General features: G+C 41.7%; 4 protein-coding genes across 5 annotated transcripts; 3 read left to right on the forward strand and 1 right to left on the reverse strand.

Moving 5' to 3' along the window:
• Window positions 1-211: 211 nt before the first annotated feature.
• On the forward strand, window positions 212-1,656 carry Torsin (torsin). The gene is made up of 3 exons (XM_065486697.1): window positions 212-736; window positions 1,151-1,284; window positions 1,341-1,656. The coding sequence occupies exons 1-3, from the start codon at window positions 212-214 to the stop codon at window positions 1,654-1,656; spliced, it is 975 nt and encodes a 324-aa protein (XP_065342769.1).
• On the forward strand, window positions 1,550-7,430 carry Rev1 (Rev1 DNA directed polymerase). 2 transcript variants are annotated; one of them, XM_065486110.1, is made up of 11 exons: window positions 1,550-1,747; window positions 2,164-2,293; window positions 2,354-2,648; window positions 3,037-3,980; window positions 4,119-4,486; window positions 4,820-4,973; window positions 5,412-5,853; window positions 5,994-6,463; window positions 6,809-6,939; window positions 6,991-7,205; window positions 7,256-7,430. In XM_065486110.1, exons 1-11 carry the CDS (start codon window positions 1,694-1,696, stop codon window positions 7,362-7,364), a joined length of 3,312 nt encoding a protein of 1,103 aa, XP_065342182.1. In that variant the 5' UTR covers window positions 1,550-1,693; the 3' UTR covers window positions 7,365-7,430. The 2 variants fall into 2 exon arrangements, with proteins under 2 accessions (XP_065342182.1, XP_065342179.1); XM_065486107.1 differs by having other exon boundaries at window positions 6,809-7,205.
• Window positions 7,431-7,462: 32 nt separating this feature from the next.
• LOC135940956 (heterogeneous nuclear ribonucleoprotein H2-like) lies at window positions 7,463-12,969 on the reverse strand. The gene is made up of 10 exons (XM_065486112.1): window positions 12,829-12,969; window positions 12,491-12,624; window positions 12,267-12,434; window positions 10,492-10,635; window positions 10,189-10,327; window positions 9,821-9,984; window positions 8,803-9,026; window positions 8,594-8,713; window positions 7,906-8,104; window positions 7,463-7,845 (listed from the first exon to the last, which is right to left on the reverse strand). The coding sequence occupies exons 2-10, from the start codon at window positions 12,600-12,602 to the stop codon at window positions 7,748-7,750; spliced, it is 1,368 nt and encodes a 455-aa protein (XP_065342184.1). The 5' UTR covers window positions 12,603-12,624; window positions 12,829-12,969; the 3' UTR covers window positions 7,463-7,747.
• Window positions 12,970-13,281: 312 nt separating this feature from the next.
• Window positions 13,282-18,587, forward strand: SF1 (splicing factor 1). The gene is made up of 9 exons (XM_065486111.1): window positions 13,282-13,540; window positions 13,600-13,746; window positions 14,031-14,106; window positions 14,509-14,661; window positions 16,604-16,710; window positions 16,768-16,934; window positions 17,134-17,292; window positions 17,383-17,532; window positions 17,669-18,587. Exons 1-9 carry the CDS (start codon window positions 13,399-13,401, stop codon window positions 18,263-18,265), a joined length of 1,698 nt encoding a protein of 565 aa, XP_065342183.1. The 5' UTR covers window positions 13,282-13,398; the 3' UTR covers window positions 18,266-18,587.
• Window positions 18,588-18,710: the final 123 nt, after the last annotated feature.

Raw genomic sequence — 18,710 nt, forward strand, 5'->3', positions numbered from 1 at the left:
TGAAGCCAAAACAAATCGAAGCAAGGTTGAAGCCGATTATTTACACCCATATTAATTAGATTAGAACACATCCGTGAGATACATAGCTCTGTTCTTATCTGGCTACAATCTCATGCTTGGTACACAAATCATTTTCTTACATAAATAAACATTGCAAACTCATGTGAAATTTCTTTCAGTTTATTGATGTGCCGATACAAGTTTTCGTGCAATGAAACTCGTTCTCTTGGTCGTCGCATGTGCCGTCTTGCTGCCTGAGAACCGAGCTTGGGAATGGTCCGACTTTACTATACTCAGCGAATGGTGTTATGACTCCTGGATCCCAGTCAACGAGTCTAAATTCAAGCAGAGTCTCCGGGAAAACGTGTTCGGACAGCCCCTGGTCGAGGAGACATTGAGGACCGTGTTTGCGCACCTGAGACCGGGACACGAGCCGAGAAAGGCGTTGGTGCTCGCTTTCCAGGGCTGGCCGGGTGTGGGCAAGAACCTGGTCACCAACCTCTTGGCTAAGAGCATTTACGCGCGAGGGACTGACAGCTCCTTTTTTAAGCTGTACAACTCGCGCATAGACTTTCCGCTTGAGAACAAAGCCGAAGAGTACAAGAAAAGGTTGCAGCAAGAGGTGAAGGAAAAACTGGCCAAATGTGCTCGCTCGCTGTTTGTGTTCGACGAGATCGACATGATGCCACCAAAGGTGATCGACGGAATCAAGCCTTACTTTGACTACCAAGAGAAGGTAATCTTAATGCTAGAAAAATGCTAGTTTTTTTACTTTCAATTTTTATATTGCAAAGTCTGGTCGATTTTTTCTGAGCTTCTAACCGTCAAGGGACCATAAAAAACAGTTAGACTATGATTTTGATGAAATTTGGTGGATCTAAGTAAGGCGCGCCTGAACATTCCATGTAATAATTTAAGAAAAAATGCGACTATACAGGGACTCAAACTTTAAAGGTGATAAATTGAGCGATCAAACTTTTGCAAGGATAGAAAGAAATATTTTTAAATGCTACGGTTCCTTAATCAATCAAAATCCTTAAAATAATTCAAGTATCATATTTATAAATTCTTTAATTGAAAACAATGCAAATTTAACATTAATACTCATAAACAAGTATTAAGTTTTGATTAAACAAAAATTACGTGACAGGTGGATGGTGTCGACCCACGAAGAGCTGTCTACATCTTCCTGTCCAACAAAGGCGGCAGCAGAATCGCCGAAATCGCCTATGAACTGTGGGAGAAGAACGTGCCCAGGGAAAATTTCAGACTAAGCGACTTCAAGTGCGTCTTCTGAAAAGGAAAATAATTAATAATTCCATACTAATTATGTATATCAGGGAGGCGCTGCAGTCCAGCGCGTTCAACGAGAAAGGAGGCCTGCAGCACAGTGACAGCATCAGCAGCTTCTTGGTCAGCTTCCACGTGCCGTTTCTGCCGCTGCAGAAGGAGCACGTAGCCCAGTGCATCGACGCCGAACTCAGGCGACGCGGTGTTGTCGACCCTGACGACACCATCGCCAGTGCGGCGCTACAAGAGGTGGTTTTCACCAAGCGCGATACGTTCACTGCCGGACTGTTTGCTTCCGGCGGCTGCAAGACCATTGACTCTATTGTCTCCACGGCTGTGGTCGCGTTAGCGCACGACGAACTTTAACTCTTTTTAGATTTTTTTTCGTAGTTTTAAGGTCAAGATGAGGCGTGCTAAAAGGGAGGATAAGTTTCCAGAGAACGGATTCGAACAATGGGTAACTTTTTAATTTACTTTTGAAATTGATTTTACAAACGGTATGAAATCTCTCGCGAAAACACCATTATAACTATTAATTAATTAAATCGCTTCAATATTTATTCATGAAAATGAAGTTTAAATTGTTTTATACCAACCAACAACTGTGCTTTTGATCTTTGATCATACAATTTGATTTCGAAACGGACTCTAAACCCTAAATACCAAATAAAAGCCTTCATAAATTCTTATTCCATTTTTCTTTACAAGAGCCACTTATTTACTATTCAGTTCTAAATAAGAAATGTCAAAAACATTTAAATAAATAAATTCAATTGCATTAGAAGAAGGTCCAGGCTGCCTTCAATTTTAAAATAACAATTTTTTATTATCCCTCAAAACATTCTTAAGAGGAAATGTAAACCAAAATTCCAGGGTGGCTACATGAACGCCAAGAAGGCCAAACTGGAGGAGCAGTTCAAAGCAGGTGCTTCAAAGGAGTCGCATTTGCAAACCACGTCAAAAATCTTCAGCGGGATCTCCGTCTATGTGAACGGCTACACAAGTAATTTAACAAATAAATCCACTTCCCCGTTAAAATAAAAATTCAATCCCTCGCTCTCAGTTCCAACTGCGGATGAAATTAAAATGGCGATGATGTTGCACGGCGGACAGTTCCACCAGTACTACAGCGCCAGCAAGACCCGTTTCATCATCGCCAGCAACCTGGCCGACGCAAAGCTGAAGAAGATCAAGGGCCAGCCCAAGGTAGTCAAGCCGCAGTGGATCGCGGACTGCGTGGCCGCTGAGAAATTGCTTGACTTCCGACCTTACTTGCTCTACTCGAACCAGAGCAAGACGCAGCCTAAAATTCAGTTTCCACAGGTCTCTGAGTTTGAGTCGCCTGTCAACTCTCACAGGTATAGAACTTTGATTTTATTTTAATATATTTATATTTTCAAATACTAATTATTTGTTTAGATAGTTTTATATTATTAAATAGTAAAATAACCTTATTTATTTTTTAATAATTATATTTTCTGCAGAAATATCCACTTGGTTTTTTAAAACTTGCATGCGGTGTTTTCTTTTTGTTCTATATCCCCCAATTTACATTATTCATGTATCAAAAAATCTTTATAAATCTGTTGAAGATGTCAAAAAAATAATAATAATTAAAAATAAAACTAATTTTATTTGCTAAGCACAATTTGGTAAACTAATATAAAATATTTCTTGAAAAAAATTATAGTGGTTGAAAGGGACATAGAAACTAATTTTGTTAATTAATTATATTCCTAATTTAAGGTACAAAAAATTGGAAATCAGCATTGGTCAGACATTGACATCAACGCCAAAAGTCGGACGTAAAAGAGCTGCCTTGGATACAACCGATAAAAGCCCATTTAATGATTCAACAGCCTCTGCGATTTCTGCTGAAGAGGAAAAAGTTATGCTCGAGTCTGATGACTCTAAGAGCTCTTCATCGTCTGATTTCAACCTTTTCAGCGAATTAAAATTAAATAAAAAGAAAACTTCTCCGTTTGAAGTGGTGACTAACTTCCCAGACGACGAGGAGAAAGATCCAAGCGTTTCAAATGAGGAGTCTGACTTTGAAGACCTGCTTGATTGCACCTTAGTAGCAGAAGAGCTGCGAGCCGCGGAACAGGCTGCTTTGAAAAAAACTGAGCTGCCTCTTAAAGAGACTGTAACGTTACCAAAAAAAGAGACTCCAACACCAAAAGAAGATAATATTTTCATTTCAACACCCAAAGTTGAGGTGAAAATACCTCAATCAACAGCGGCAAAACCAAAAGAAACAGCCCCGCCGCCGAAAGAGCCAGAGCCGCAGTCAAAAAAGGCGCCGATGAAGCGGGCCGGCGAAGAAAATTTCCTCTCCGAGTTCTACAGCAACTCGCGCCTGCACCACATCTCCACCATGGGTACCGCGTTCAAAGCGTACGTCAACGACCTGCGGAGGAATCACTCAGGGGACTTTCCTGGACGGCAAAAGCTTCTGCAGTGGAAGCGAGAGGCTGGGATCGATGGACACGGCTGGAGCGGTGGCGTCGTCGTCATGCACATTGACATGGACTGCTTCTTCGTCTCTGTCGGCCTGCGTGCCCACCCTGAGCTCAGGGGTCAACCTGTGGCCGTCACCCACGCCAAGGGCAATCCGCCGCCGACTGCTAACTCTTCCAGCAGGGAAGCCGAATTCCAGATGTACCGAAAAAGGATGCAGAACAAAGCAGGTTGGTTTTTGATAATTAATAATATCTTTTAAAAACACTAAAGAGGAGTTAAACGTTTGAATTTTATTAATTTTTAATAGCTTTTTGTTAAAAAAAATATTCACTAAAAAATTAAATAAATTTTTATCGTCACTTTAGGCACAAGCAAATCGACAGAACACTTTGCAGAGGCGCTGGAGAAGCGGCTGAGCTGGCGTGGCGACGGTGGCGAGGCCAGTTCCATGTCCGAAATCGCGTCGTGCAACTACGAAGCTCGAGCCGCCGGCCTGCGCAATGGGATGTTCCTTGGCGAGGCGCTCAGGTTGTGTCCTAACCTGAAGACGATCGCCTACGACTTTGATGCTTACAAGGAAGTTTCCACTGCTCTCTATGATACTCTTGCTTCTCTCACGCTGGACATCGAGGCCGTCAGCTGCGATGAAATGTTTGTTGACTGCACCCGACTGCTCGCTGAAACCGACACCAGACCCCTTGATTTTGCCACTTTTGTTCGAGCTGAAATCAAGGTGAATATTTTTATCGTGTTCTATTTATTTTAAGGGAATGTTTGAAATTTTGTGTTTATGAAAATATTAAAAAATTGATTCATTTTTCTGCTGATAATGGATTAAATTGTAATAAATATTGGATGATATGGGATTTATTTAATTTTTTATCTCGTTTAGATGTTGAATTATTTACGTTTTCTGTGTTTCTTGATTTAAATTTATATTTTCGATGTATGATATTTTTCAATCCAGGCGTGGTTTAATTACCAGGTCTCTCAATATTAAAATAATTCAAACGTCATTTAAATAAAAATTATGCTGTCAAATAAATCCTTTATGAAATTATTTCAGAAAATCACCGGATGCCCAGCGTCTACCGGGTTTGGAGCAAACATGCTGCAAGCGAGGATGGCAACAAAAAAAGCCAAACCCGATGGACAGTTCCACCTTCTGCCGGAGGATGTTGTGGAATTCGTGAAAAACATCAAAGTTTCGGATTTACCTGGTAAATATTAATACAAAATTGTAGAAAAATCTGAATTGGTAATAATTTCAATGCAGCAAAAAAATCAAAAAGCAATATTAATGCTTTAATTATTAAGACTGGAGCTGCCCAGACTTTTAATTTCAAAATGAATTTTAACATAAAGTAATTATTACTGGATGGATTAATTCAGGATTTATCCTTTCGAAATTTTGCTACAGGAGCAGAGCTGAGCCATACGATTAATATTTTTTTTTTAATTTCACGATTTAAGTACGTGTGTATTATTTTTACTTAAAGTGCGTTTGAATACCTATAAAACTCGCCAGACCAAGAGTTAAAACTAATTTTTGTAGCTTCAATAAATTTTAAGTTTAAAGATTAACATATTTCTCTCTCTCACACACACACACTCAGTTTTTACTATTTTAAAGTTGTCTAAAATAATATTTGTACCAGGTGTGGGTAGAAATGTGGCCTACCGCCTGCAGGCCATTGGCGTGCAAACGTGCAACGACCTGCAGAAAACAAGTCTGGCGCTGCTGCAGGAGCATTTCGGTGCCAAAGTGGGCCTTTCGCTGCACAAGCACAGCCGTGGCGAAGACGACCGCAAGCTGGAGTTAGAGCACGTGCGGAAATCGGTGTCGGCCGAAGTCAACTACGGCGTGCGCTTCTCCAACTTGGCCGAGTGTCGGCGGTTTGTCGAGGAGCTGTCCGCCGAGGTACAGCGGCGTCTGGAGGCTGCGGAGAAGCAGGGCCGCTGTGTTACTCTCAAGTTGATGGTTAAAGCCAAGGATGCACCTGAGCGCACGGCTAAATTCATGGGGCATGGCGTCTGTGACAGCTTCTCCAGATCGGTCACACTGCCTGCTGAAACATCTGATGCCAAAATAATCGCCAGGTGAGAGTTCCTGATATTAAAAAAATTATTGGTGATTTTCATTAAGGTTTTTCCTAATTTGGAATATTTTTACGAGGTTATTTCTATTTAAAAAAATGCCTGAAATTCCTGTTTAAAATTCTTGAACTTTAATTTCTCAGGGAAGCCATGAAGCTGGTAGACCTGCTCGGAATCAACTTTTCCCTCTTTCGTGGGATGGGAGTGCAGATGAGCAAACTATCTGACAAAAAGAAGGCAGACACCGGCATGAGTCGCTTTCTGCAAAAAGGCAAGCCCCCCTCATCAGTCGCGTCCACTTCAAGGGCCGAGCCAAAGGCCTCCACCTCAAGAGCTGAGCCAGTCGCGTCCACCTCAAGGGCTGAGCCAGAGGTTTTGGACGAGGCGGTGCTTGCTGAGCTGCCCGAAGACATCCGGCAAGAGGTCCTGCGAGAGTACAAATTAGCCAGGCCGCCGAGCGCTTCCAGCAGCAAGAGTTTCGCGGCCGAGTTGACCATGTCACAGGTCGACCCGTCCTTCCTGGAGGCGCTGCCCGACGATTTAAAACGAGAGGTTGTTGCGGAACTCCAGGCCAGCAAGACCAGACGAGGCGACTCTAAACTCCTTTTTCCAGGTAAATCTTATGTCTTATTACAGTAAAAAGAAAATGTTCTTAATTATCAACTGTTTAACTTTTTTTCTTAAGAGAACATCCTGTTTTAAGTTGGATCCTAACTTTGTGAAGAGCGTAGGAAAATTTAAGGCAACAAATAATTATTTAAAAGCGAACACTTAAGTTATAAATCGTAAATTAACCCCTTGAAATTGATAAAGTATAGGCCACAAAATATTCACAATGCTCTTTTTCTGAAAAGGAGAAAACTAATCCAGCATCTTGCAATGAAACCATAAAAGTAAAGGATTTCAGCAAAAGCTTTTAAATTAAAATGTGCCATAAATTTTTTTGTTTTAATTCTAGCTTTGACAAGTCCTCGTAAGTCAAAAGTGTCGCCAAAGAAGAAGAAAAGGGGTCGACCAATTGGTGGAGCCAAGCGGAAGCCAATAATCAAAGTGCCTCGTCGTGAAAATTCACCTCCTGCAAAGCCTGAGGTACAGACGAAATTCACGCATCAAAAATATTTTACAATTTCCTGGTCACAGGTCGTTCCTGAAGTCAAAGTAGAAGAGGAAAAGGACGAGGGTCCTTTGCAAGTCAGCATGAAAGTGGAGGATTTGCTCCCGCTGATCAAAGAGTGGGTCAAAAGCTCTGCTGAGCCTGTCGAGCAGGATACCGAGCTGATGATCCAGTTTTTGGAGAAGCTCCTCTTGTCAGGCAAAGTGGACAAAATAGCGGCTGTGCTTAGAACACTTAAATTGTGAGTTTTTCTTGATTCCTCAATGAGTTTTACTATAGAAATTTTGGCAGGAATGTGACGAGAAAAGGAAGTGCTGCTTGGAGAGGTATTTTTGAAGGACTCATCGAAAAAACTCAGCACCTAGTTTTCAATCGTTATGGAAGCAAACTGATGTTTTGAATGTCACAATTTTGTATTTTATATATATGTTTACCAGCAGAATAAATATTGCTTACGAATTTCTTATTTTTATAGTATTATTTGTCAAAATGCAAGAGTTTTTAAGGTGACCAGGCGATTTATTGGCAGTTTTACTGTACAGTTCATATCTAAATCGATACATGAAGATGTTAGGCGTTGAAAACACATTATGTCCACCTCTCGAGTCTATGAAATAAAATTAATGATGAACCGGATGAAGCACAAACAATGAGGGAATGATGCGTTAGAGGCAGCAGCCGAGGCGAAATCGCGATTTTGCAACGGCCCCGAGATGCGGCTTATTTATACAATTATCCATGGCATCAAAATTGCGCGAGTGATCGGTTGTGATGATTTGAGGTCTAGAAGTTGTTGAAGTTGTTGCCACCGATTTGGTTGTAGCCCATATTGTTGCCCATGCCGCCGCCAGGGAACCCACCGCGGAAGTTGTTGCCCATGCCTGCTCGGACAGAAGGCGAGAAATCAGCTCTATCTCCTCTTTCGTCCTCGTAAAACGCACCACCTCCGCCACCTCCACCACCACCTCCGTAGCCGCCGCCGCCGCCACCGCCGCCTCCTCCATAGCCACCGCCGCCGTAGTTTCCATTGCTGCCGCCCATTCCGCCCATGCCGCCGCCGCCTACACCGCCGCCGCCACCGCCTCCAGGCGACGAGTTGAGGAACAGTTCAATGTAGCGGTGCTGCATGTGGGCTTTGTCCTGGAAACAAATAATGCAAGTGTTTAAAAAGTGGAATGAATTACTTTTTATTTGAAAAAATCGATATCATGATAAAGTTAACCCTAGCCATTAGCCAAACAATTTTTTACAGAATACTTCTGACCAAAAGTGCACCTAATTTCATTTTTTTTTTCGAATTTTACCGGTTACGCCCTCTTTACTTTAACAAAGTAAATTAATTAAGCGTGAAAATTTAAGTGAGAAGATACAAAAATAGTAGAACTTGAAAGTATTTTTTTTTTAAATTGCAGATTATCAAAAGGTGTCTGTGTTTGGCCTCATTAAAATTCACCAGTTGATAATAGCGTAAAAGACTGCCTATATTGAGACAAATAAGTTGAATTCTAACGAGTTTCCTTGCTAGAGCAAAAGTAAAATGTTTGAAATAAAAAATTTCATAATTTTAATTTTCCCAAGATTTACCAAAAGAACTGACACATTTTTTATTTGAAGATAAAGATTACATACCTTGTTCATGGCTTTGACTGCATCGTCGTGTGTTTCAAACTCGACGTCAGCCTCGCCAGACGCTCTTCCAGAGTTGTCGTGAATCAACCTAATGTTAATCGGCGTGAGCGGCCTGAAGAACTGCAAGACAAAGAAAAAGGGGTGAGCGCTTTCGAGGGCGAGCCGCAGAGGGAGATGAGATTGTGAGGAGAGATTGTGAGAGAGCTAACCTCTGCGATGTCGGATTCAGTGGCCCGGAAGGGGAGACCCCTCATGTGAACGCAGTGGCCGCCGTCGTTTTGCCACATGCCACCGCCTCCCCCACCTCCGCCTCCACCACCACCCCTGCCTCCATAGTTGCCGCCTCCAGGTTTCATCGCGGACCCTCGGCTACCCCGCGGGCCCCCCCAATTGTTGTCATTGTAGCCCCAGCCATCGTCATAATCCCCATACCCTGTGGGAGCAACAGATCATATTGTGATTCTTACACGCAACAAAACTGCATTATTTTTGTCCTCGCTCTGCCGCCTAAGACCGGTGCAAGCACAACTTTGATGTTTGACTTAGATTGATTGGTAAAATATACATAAGGCGTTTTATTTCCACACCACGGCACGGCAGATTGAATGAAAAGTCCCTCTAATGGATTCCTAATTTTGTCCTTTAATTTAAATTTTATCTCCAAGGGAAATTATGGAATACAAAATGGATCGGAATTAAAATTTCGGATTGTAAACCAGGGCTGGATAAATTTTTCTGTTTTTCTCTAATAATTAGCAAATATTAAAAGAGTAATTTTCATACTGACTTTAATTCAATATAAATAAAAATAAATTATTTTGTAATTATTCTACAGCGTTCAACTTGAAATTTAAAACTAATAACAACAATAGAATGTACAGGAGCTGGATTAATTTATAAATTGCATTGGACTGTTTTAAAAATGTACGAATACAGTGGCTCCATCTATTGATGGCTTTCTAAAATCAGCCAATGTGTGAAAATCGTATAACAATGCTCACAGTATGATAAACAAATGAGCTTTAGTAAAATAAATACAACAAAATTATTATGGTCTGTTTAATATTTATTTTACGTAAATATTATTACCAAAATCTAATTTAGAACCAAGAGTGAAATGAATAATTTATCTCATAAAAAGGAGCCAATAGTTTGGAAAAAATCTTGCATTGGTCTGTCGGCGACGAGTGTGCGAATCGGACTGAAAAAGATGTAGTTAAAACCAACCCTTGAAGCTGCGCGACCCGCGGCCCATGCCATAGCGGTTCATACCCCCGTAGCGGTCTCCTCTATCATAGGGCGCCGGACGCTGCGAAAACCCCATGGGGCGCATCTTGGGACCCAACGCCGCTCGCACTTCTGATAAGCTACTGCGGAATATTTCTATGTATCTGCAAAAACAGTTTGCGACTCATCATCAAGAATAATTACCATCCACACACCCCTAACCCAACCATGGTCATGCAAGCAACTCTACTCTGTCCGGCTCTCGTGTCGGAGAGCCAATATTTTTGTTTCTGAACAGTAATTTGTAACGAAAGGAGTCACGAGCAAACCACCCAGGTTCCTCAGGGTCTCCCATTCGAACTCCCCACCTGTGTCCTATTTTCTCCTTGTGTTTCAGCAGAGCCTTCTCGGCCACCTCCTTGTTAATAAACTGAACGTACGCCTCCCCAGTGCTCCTTCCCTGGTAGTCTGTCGGTAACGAAATCCCGTTGGGTACTATCTCCATCCCTACCCAACCAGATCAGAGAGAAATACATAGTAGTACACATGTGGCGCATCAGCATCGTCGTAAAGACGCAGTTTTTTTTAAAATAAAATTCAGGACAGCGGCCGTCAGGGTTGCCACCCGACGAGGTCGGCTACCCTGACGAGGAGGGCGCCCGCATACCAACCTGAGAAAAACTGCGCTATTTCCTCCTTGGAACAGCCAAACGGCAGCCCGCGAAGACGCACACAGCCATCGTCCATCGCGTTCTCCAAGTTCAGTCCGCTCCGCTTCACCACCCAGTCCATCTCGGACCGCTTCGCTTTGAAAACTGAACAAAAACGTTATTAATTCCACATAATGAGAGACAGAAATATTTTTCTAAACATCTGTATAAAATAAAATAAAATTACGTCAAAATTTAACCTTGTGAATGATCATAAAACAAAACTAATACATTGTAGTGCCTGCCTATAGGTGGCCCTCTCCTCCACCTTTTACAACCTCACAATTAGTAGCAGTGTCGCCAAAATTGAAGGTAATTCCTTTAATAAATTCCTCAAATTTGTAAAATGCCTTTATTATAAGCTTTGGTAATTTCAACTGTAAAACAGTACAAGAATTCAATAAATAATATGGAATTTTGTGTATTTAAATAATTTACAATTAAAATAGTCAGAATAAATATCACAAGTCATTAGCATTAAATTAAAACAAACTCGGCTTACAGCAGAGGGGAAGATTAGAATTGACACTGCTACTAGTGCAATAGTTGTAAAAGGTGGAGGAGAGTACCACATATAGGCAGGCACTACATCATTTAATTTTACATTAAGGGCACGAGTATTTTAACAATTAAGTGGAAACGACTTAATTTGACAGAGGGCTGGAACAAACATGACAATAATTTTACTTATAAATAATTAAAGTGAATTGAAACAGTAAAGCAATCGAAAATTACTTTCATTTGGTTGGTGCAGTAAAAAAATACCAAATTGACAGTTTAAACACATTTTTTACGATGTTCTAGAATTAAAAGAGGGACTTTGCATGGCTAAAAATTTTTAATATGCCAACTATCTCCAAAATTCACAGCGCTTGAACGTGTTTACGGTATTTTCTTGGCAGATTTAAAAGTAGACCCTAATGTAATAAATAAGCGGTGCCAGCATCTTTCAAGTTTTTACCGACAGCAAAATTGGTCTATCTCGCAAATTGGCAACAATGACTGAGGAACTTAGACACGTGCTCTGGGAGACGTTAATAGCATAAAGGATTTCGGCCAATTTTACCACCATTAATGGTGGCAAGGAGCTATATATTTTACAACGGAAGAAACATAGATGGGCGAATTTTGCGCGGAAAGATTGGCAATTTAACAGATAAAAAGCTCAATAGATAAGGAAATATAATAAAAAAAATTAATCCTTTTCCTTGAGCAAAATTTTAAAGTAAAATTCATAGCTACAGCTAAAGCAAGCAATAATGAGATAAAAAATATATGAACAAAATATTTATCCGCAGCCAAAGTTAATATTTAAACGAAACAATGCAGATGAGTCCGCTCAAAAGAAAGATTCAATTATTGTGTCTTTAATTCTATGAACATGCATGTCATGAGTCATGAGAACACGTGTGACGCATTCTACAAAATGCCGCCACTCGCTCTCAAACTTTAATCCTGCTCTTTAACAAGCCTAAAATTCCGAAAATTCCATTCATTTCTTGAGAAGAAGAATTGCTAAATTTGATTCCTACATACTTTCTCTTCACGCAAAGATGAATTTTGTCCATCTTTGAATTTTTAGAGGACAGGTTCCGATTCTGTGTCCTTTTAGTATTTTGAAAATTCTCCATGAAATACTAGAAGCCATCAGAAATTAACTTTTCGATGTACACAAAACTTCATCAAAGCCAACAAAACCTACGATTTGAACAAGAAGACATTTTTATTCAACACACCTTCAATGTATCTGTGACCCATGTGCTCTTTGTCCTTCTTAAGTGCCATCTCGATGTCCTCAGGTGACTCCATCTCGATGTAGGCCTCGCCGCTGGGCCGGCCTTCTCGGGACATGGTCATCTGGATGCCCAGCTTTCCATTTTTAATATTGCATGCGCCCTCAAAAGCTGTAAAAAATCAATGCCTGTTGGGCTACGTGCGAAAGAAAGCAGCGTGGGCTTACAGAAGAACTTGAGGATCTCATCAACAGTGGTCGACCAGGGCAGGCCGCGCACTTTGATGACGTACTCGTCGTCGTCTCTTTTGCTCATCTTCAGGTCTTCGCTGTCAGACATTTCTCGGCTGAACAGTGAACAGCTAGCGAAAAGGGCATTAAGAGCGAGATTAGAGCGGGCTCTCTCGAGAGAGGTGAGATCGAAGCGCAAAAATAGAACGATCGAATGTCACCGCAATCGGCTAATGCGTTTCAGCATTTTAGGAGTCGAGATGCGACACGCCAGCCTCGCGCACTAGGTTGCCTTAATGGCTCAGAAACTGTATTTTCACAAGAATAACACTTACTTTGCGAGAAATGCCTGAAATCTAAAAAGCTTCGTAAACAGTCAACACAACGTTTGTCTACTTAACGTCGGCGTTTAGCGTTTACCACCGGAAGTTTGACTCGGATCAACCATGCGCACGCCGCTGCTGGTGGCCATTGAATTCGTCAAAAATTTGTAAGGTGTTCACAAAGGAGAGGAGATGTTTTTAAATTTTTACGAACAAATTTGATTTAAACAGGAACTTGCTTTTTAATTTATGGTGTTATTTTCATTTGAATGATAAAAAATTCATAAAACCCTACAAATTTAATATGAGATTCGTAACCAAAGCTGCATTGCAAGCGTAGTCCTCTTCTCATTTCTATAACCCTGTCTGCGCGCACTCTTTATTCTGCTACTGCGCAGCGATTGGTCGCACTTCGTTGAGTTTTCGAGCGTTTTCGCTCGCGGCCCAAGCGCACTTCCGGATTCGACGAACAATTGGAAGACATCTTGGATTTGTTGCCGTCGGTTCCAACAGCAAATTAGGAATTTTGAATTTCGCTCTCCTCTCTTCGTTAGGGGCTGTTCGCCCTCCAAATAAGGCAATATGGAGGACTCATATGGCTATTATGATAATTCGACATCCATGCTGAACCCGAGCTACCTTCAGATGGCCCACAACAACAGCGGTGGCAGTGGCGGCAGCGGAGGCGGCAAGGACAGGAAACGGGAACACGATCACGAAGATGGTTTGATTTTATTCTATATTCAATTGAATTCGCCCTTTTATGACCCGGTTGTTCTGCAGAATATCCCGAGGAGACCCGCGAAGAGAGGCGTGCACGTCGAAAGAAGTCGCGGTGGGGCGGTGGCGAGTACGAGAAGACTTTCATCCCCGGCATGCCCACGATACTGCCGAGCAACCTGAGCAAAAACCAGGAAAAGGCGTACCTGCGTAAGTTTTCAATTCCGAGCCCTGCGCGCCTTCTCTCTTTCCCTCTAATGTGTCTAGAAAATTAATGATGATAATTTTCTTCAAATTGTTTACGTTTTTAATAAATAACCACCTTTTCTCGCAGTATCAAAGCATACAGCAAGTCCCTGTAGGAATGCTCGCAGACAAAATTTATAATTTTCTTTCTCCTGATCTCTAATTTTTATTTTCACGCGTGTGCGACCTGTCGGATGGATTCTAATTGTGTGTGGGCTTTGTGCCCCTTCTAACCCCCTTTCTTACAGTGCAACTGCAGATCGAGGATATCAGCAGGAAACTTCGCACGGGCGATTTGGGCATTTCGTCCAATCCGGAAGAAAGGTTTGATCATGTAGCTAAGCGGACGGGGGCGGGCGGGCCTGACTCATTTGTAATCTCTCTCTGTCTTTCGATTCAATCGGCTTTCTGCCAATTCTAGCCAGAGTAGCACGAAAGGAACACACTTAATGCACAATTTCCAGGCAAAACTAACCCGATATAACTTTGTCTTATTAGGAAAAGAAAGAGCGTCGAGTCTGACTCGATAATAAATCACACTACTCTTTTGCAGGTACCCTAAGCAATGTCTCACACACATTGATCAATTAATAATAATTTTATTATTTTTCTAATAAGCGTGTTGTAACTGAGATTTTGTGGGTGCGGGTAGCATTAGGCAGAAAGCGCGCGCGGGCGCTTAGTCAGAGAGTCAGGTAGCTAGAGCGTGTGTCTTCTCGTGAACAGGTCTCCCTCGCCAGAGCCCATCTACAGCAGCGACGGCAAGCGACTCAACACCAGAGAGTACCGCACCCGCAAGAACCTCGAGGAAGAGCGGCACAAATTGATCCACCAGCTGCAGTCGGTCAACCCGGAGTACAAGCCACCGGTTGACTACAAGTGAGTAACGTCAAACAGCCCAGAAAATTTAATAGAGGAGTTTGTGCTGAGGAATAATGCTTAAAAAGCAAGGCGGAAAGCAATATCACGAGGAATTTATTAGGATTTGATTAATTGTTTGGAAGAGCTAAGCAACATTTTACAGAAAATGACTCTAAACGTAATATTAGGCTCCTTTCACAATTCATCCTTGAGTTTTAACAAAAATTAAATTGAACTGAATTTACTTAGTTACATTCAGTAAAATATCTTAAAGCACAAATGTTTTCAAATTTAAAACAATCACACGACTCTTGAGTATATTTATATTTTAAATTTTATAATTACACTTTTACGTTGTTTAAAATAGGTTTGTGCAATGAATCACAGACATCACAGTGTTGCAGTCTTTTTAAAACGTGTTTTTATTCGTATATTTTATTTTTAATTGGACGGGTTTCCCTACTTAATGACTAGTTTGTTGCGTGTGCATGACTACTGTGCACTGTGGCAAAACATTTGCTTTAATTTAATTGTTAGTTACACAAGTTCTTCTTACGCGCTCTTCTGGCTCTTAAGAGTTACTCACTAACATCAATTTAAAACAAGATTTTTTCATCATTCAGGTTATTTTGAGTCTTGAAGCCTGAAACAAAAATTTTTAGACACATTTTAAATCAGGCTCTCTGCTTTCACATATTTTAAGTTTTTAAGATTCACCTAAAACGTGTAAAATTAAATGGGTCACTTCCCAATATTTGCGGACTGGAAAATGGCAAAATAATAAATACAGGGAAATATATGTCTACAAAAAATTGCTGAAATGCGACTGCTATTGAAATAAATGCACTAAAATGTTCGCTTTTCTCTGACGTAGGATGCATATTAACCAAGAGTTGGGTGTGAGAGGGGGGCCCGTGGCACCCCTTTTCAGTATTCTGTTCCATTCCTTCCTGTTTAAAAACGGCCTTTTCTGGGTTGTGGCTCGAACGGACCGGAAATGATGGAGAATGACGTAAAATCTGTGCCGGCAGGAGCAGTCGTAGATTTCATATTTTATTGGGAATGAAACATGATTTTAACACATATATAATGGATCTTTTTTTGGTGCTTGTCCCTAAGAGCCATAATCATCTTAAACAACGCCCTTCAATAAGTGTGTCCAGATTTTTGAATTTTTACGAAAAAGCGAAGTATTATTTTTAATTAAATTAAGATCTCATGAGATGCTAGTTGATGAGACTTTTTTGTCAAATATATAAACAAAATAAGCGCTTCCTCGAGGGTTTATTGTGAGCGTAACACATTGAGCCGTAGGATTTAATCATAAAATATTAATTAATTTGTTTTGTATATAAAGATATAAAATAAAAATATGATATTCACGGAAAAACAGCAAATTAATAATGGATCAATACAGTTTCCGCGCGTGTCTATTTTTTAATAAGTTGCTTTCTCCCTGTGAAACAAAAATTCAAATATTTTTGGGTCATTATCATTCAATCGCAGACGACCTTTTATTCAGATTTCCCTTTCCTAAAAATCACTTAAAATAGGTTCCAATATTTAGAAAAGTTAAAGGATCACGTTTGAATTTGACGCAAGCTTCTGATGTGAAACCTGGTTCGTGTACGAGATAGATATATTTTTTATTAAATTTGATGTTACCTGCAGGAAAAAAATAAATTAAATCCAATATATCCTTGATAATTCCTTTAAAACACGTTATGTCCAAGCATTTCAATGGACCAACCATCCAAGTGAAAACTGAACTGACCTGTCTTGCAGTGTTTTCCCAGTACAAACTCCTCTGAGTGCCCTGGCCTCTATTTAAAACGCTTATTTTTCATTTCAAGGAGATGGCAAGTTGATTTAAGTATTTATCTGTCGGTATGACTTAATTTTTGCTACCGCCAATCGTGATTTTTTTTCCAAGAACAAGTTTAAATTTTATTCTTTTCAGGCCACCAGTGGTGAGGGTGAGCGACAAGGTGATGATCCCCCAAGAAGAACACCCAGATATAAACTTCGTCGGTCTTTTGATCGGGCCCCGCGGCAACACCCTAAAATGTAACGTCATTCTTAGAAAAAACATTCATATATTTAACGCTTTTATTTATTCTGCAGCCATGGAAAGGGAAACGGGTGCAAAAATTATTATCAGAGGAAAGGGCTCAGTGAAGGAGGGAAAAGTGGGCCGAAAAGATGGTCAACCCCTGCCAGGCGAGGACGAACCTCTGCACGCATATGTCACCGCGAACAATCCGGAATCGGTCAAAAAGGCTGTTGATCAGGTAAATTGAGGCTTTCTTATTAATTTGTTCATATCATTTAATTTCAATTGATCACAAACAAGTGCACTAGTAATCAAGTAGTTCTTTCAAATTAAATTAAATTATTTTTAATATTGTTCAAAATATAGTTAAGATTTAACTTCCTCTGTTGTTCTTGTGATTTCTACGCTAAATATAATTTTTTATAATTTTTCTTTAGATAAAAGAGATAATCCGTCAAGGCGTTGAGGTTCCTGAAGGCCAAAACGACCTGCGCCGTATGCAGCTGCGTGAACTGGCCCTCTTGAACGGTACCTTGAGGGAAAACGACGGACCTAGGTGCTCCAACTGTGGAGCTTCTACGCACAAATCGTGGCAGGTGAGTGATCATTCAATCTGAACAGCGTAAAAAAGCAGTTCATTTTTACGCAAACTGAATTTAACCAGAATGTATTTTTCCTTTTTGCAGTGTCCTGATAAGCCGAACATCACAAACAATGTCGTGTGCACCACCTGCGGAGGGGCTGGACACATCTCGCGCGATTGCCGCGTCAAGATGCAGTTTGACGAGGCAGGCAACCCCATTGGGATGGAGGACAGGAATAAAATTGACGAGGAGGTACTAAATCATTTTCCTATTCAATTCAGCAGCTCATTTAATTTGTAATACAGACAAAATTAAACTTATCGCGAGCAATTTAACTGTTAAATCCTTTCCATTAGTCTAAATGGTTTTATTTTTAATTTGTTTCCAGTACATGTCGCTGATGGCAGAATTAGGTGAGGCACCGCCTCCTCCTCAAAAGAACGGGAACAGCCGATTCGGGCAACGCGCTACAGCCGCCTCATTATTTGACACGCCGTCCGTTCCACGCGCCATCACTGAGGGCGCCGGCGGCCCGCCGGGTGTGGGAGGCATGCCGCCTCCGCCGAGCATGACGCAGCCGCCGCCCTGGAGCCAGCCACCGGCAGTAGGTGCGGCCGGGGGCAAGCCGCCCCCGAGCCTGATGTCGATGCCCCCGCAGATGCCGCCCAACATGGCGCAGCCGCCGCCCCCGTGGCAGACGCCGCCGCCCAGCATGATGCAGCAGCCGCCGCCACCGCCTCCAGGCGCCTGGCAGCCGCCTCCGGGCCAGATGCCGCCGCCGCCGTGGCAGCAGGGCCCCGGGCCAGTGCCGCCTCCACCGCCCCCGCCCGGACACGCAGCTGCCCCGGGCGTGCCGCCGCCGCCCGGCGTCTATAACTGGCAGTCGGCTTACCCGCCGCCGCCGCCGCCCGGAGGCGGCCCCCCGGACTTTGCCGCCCTCGCCGGAATTCTCTCGGCACCGCCGCCACCACCGCCAAGCTCGTAAATTTCCTCTCCTCTCTTTCCTTCTGACTCACTCGACTCGCTTGATCATTCACTGGGGTGCCATTTGTTTTGTACGCGTTCTCTGTTGCTTCGACACCAGTTTCAATTGAATCAAAGTAAATACACGCAAACTGTCCTTAAACTGTTAGGATTCTTGAGGGTAGGAACGAGTAGATGCGGATGTAGCGGTTCTTGATATTTTTCTTGGTATGTTTTGTGTCGTGGCCATTTGTCTCAACTGCATTTTGTATTTCTTGGAACCGGCCTTTCGACGTATTACAAGTAATGAAATAAATACAAATATAATACTATCCATCCTGAAACTTTTGCCTCTTATTTATTGCCTCACATACTCATCGCTTAGTGTAATATTTTATCGAGCTCATATAGCTGAATGAATTCCACAACAGTTAAAATTAAATTTTAATCTCAAGCCAACGCTTGTA

Source organism: Cloeon dipterum, chromosome 3 (genome assembly GCF_949628265.1).
Source record: "Cloeon dipterum chromosome 3, ieCloDipt1.1, whole genome shotgun sequence".
NCBI classification, from domain to species: domain Eukaryota; kingdom Metazoa; phylum Arthropoda; class Insecta; order Ephemeroptera; family Baetidae; genus Cloeon; species Cloeon dipterum.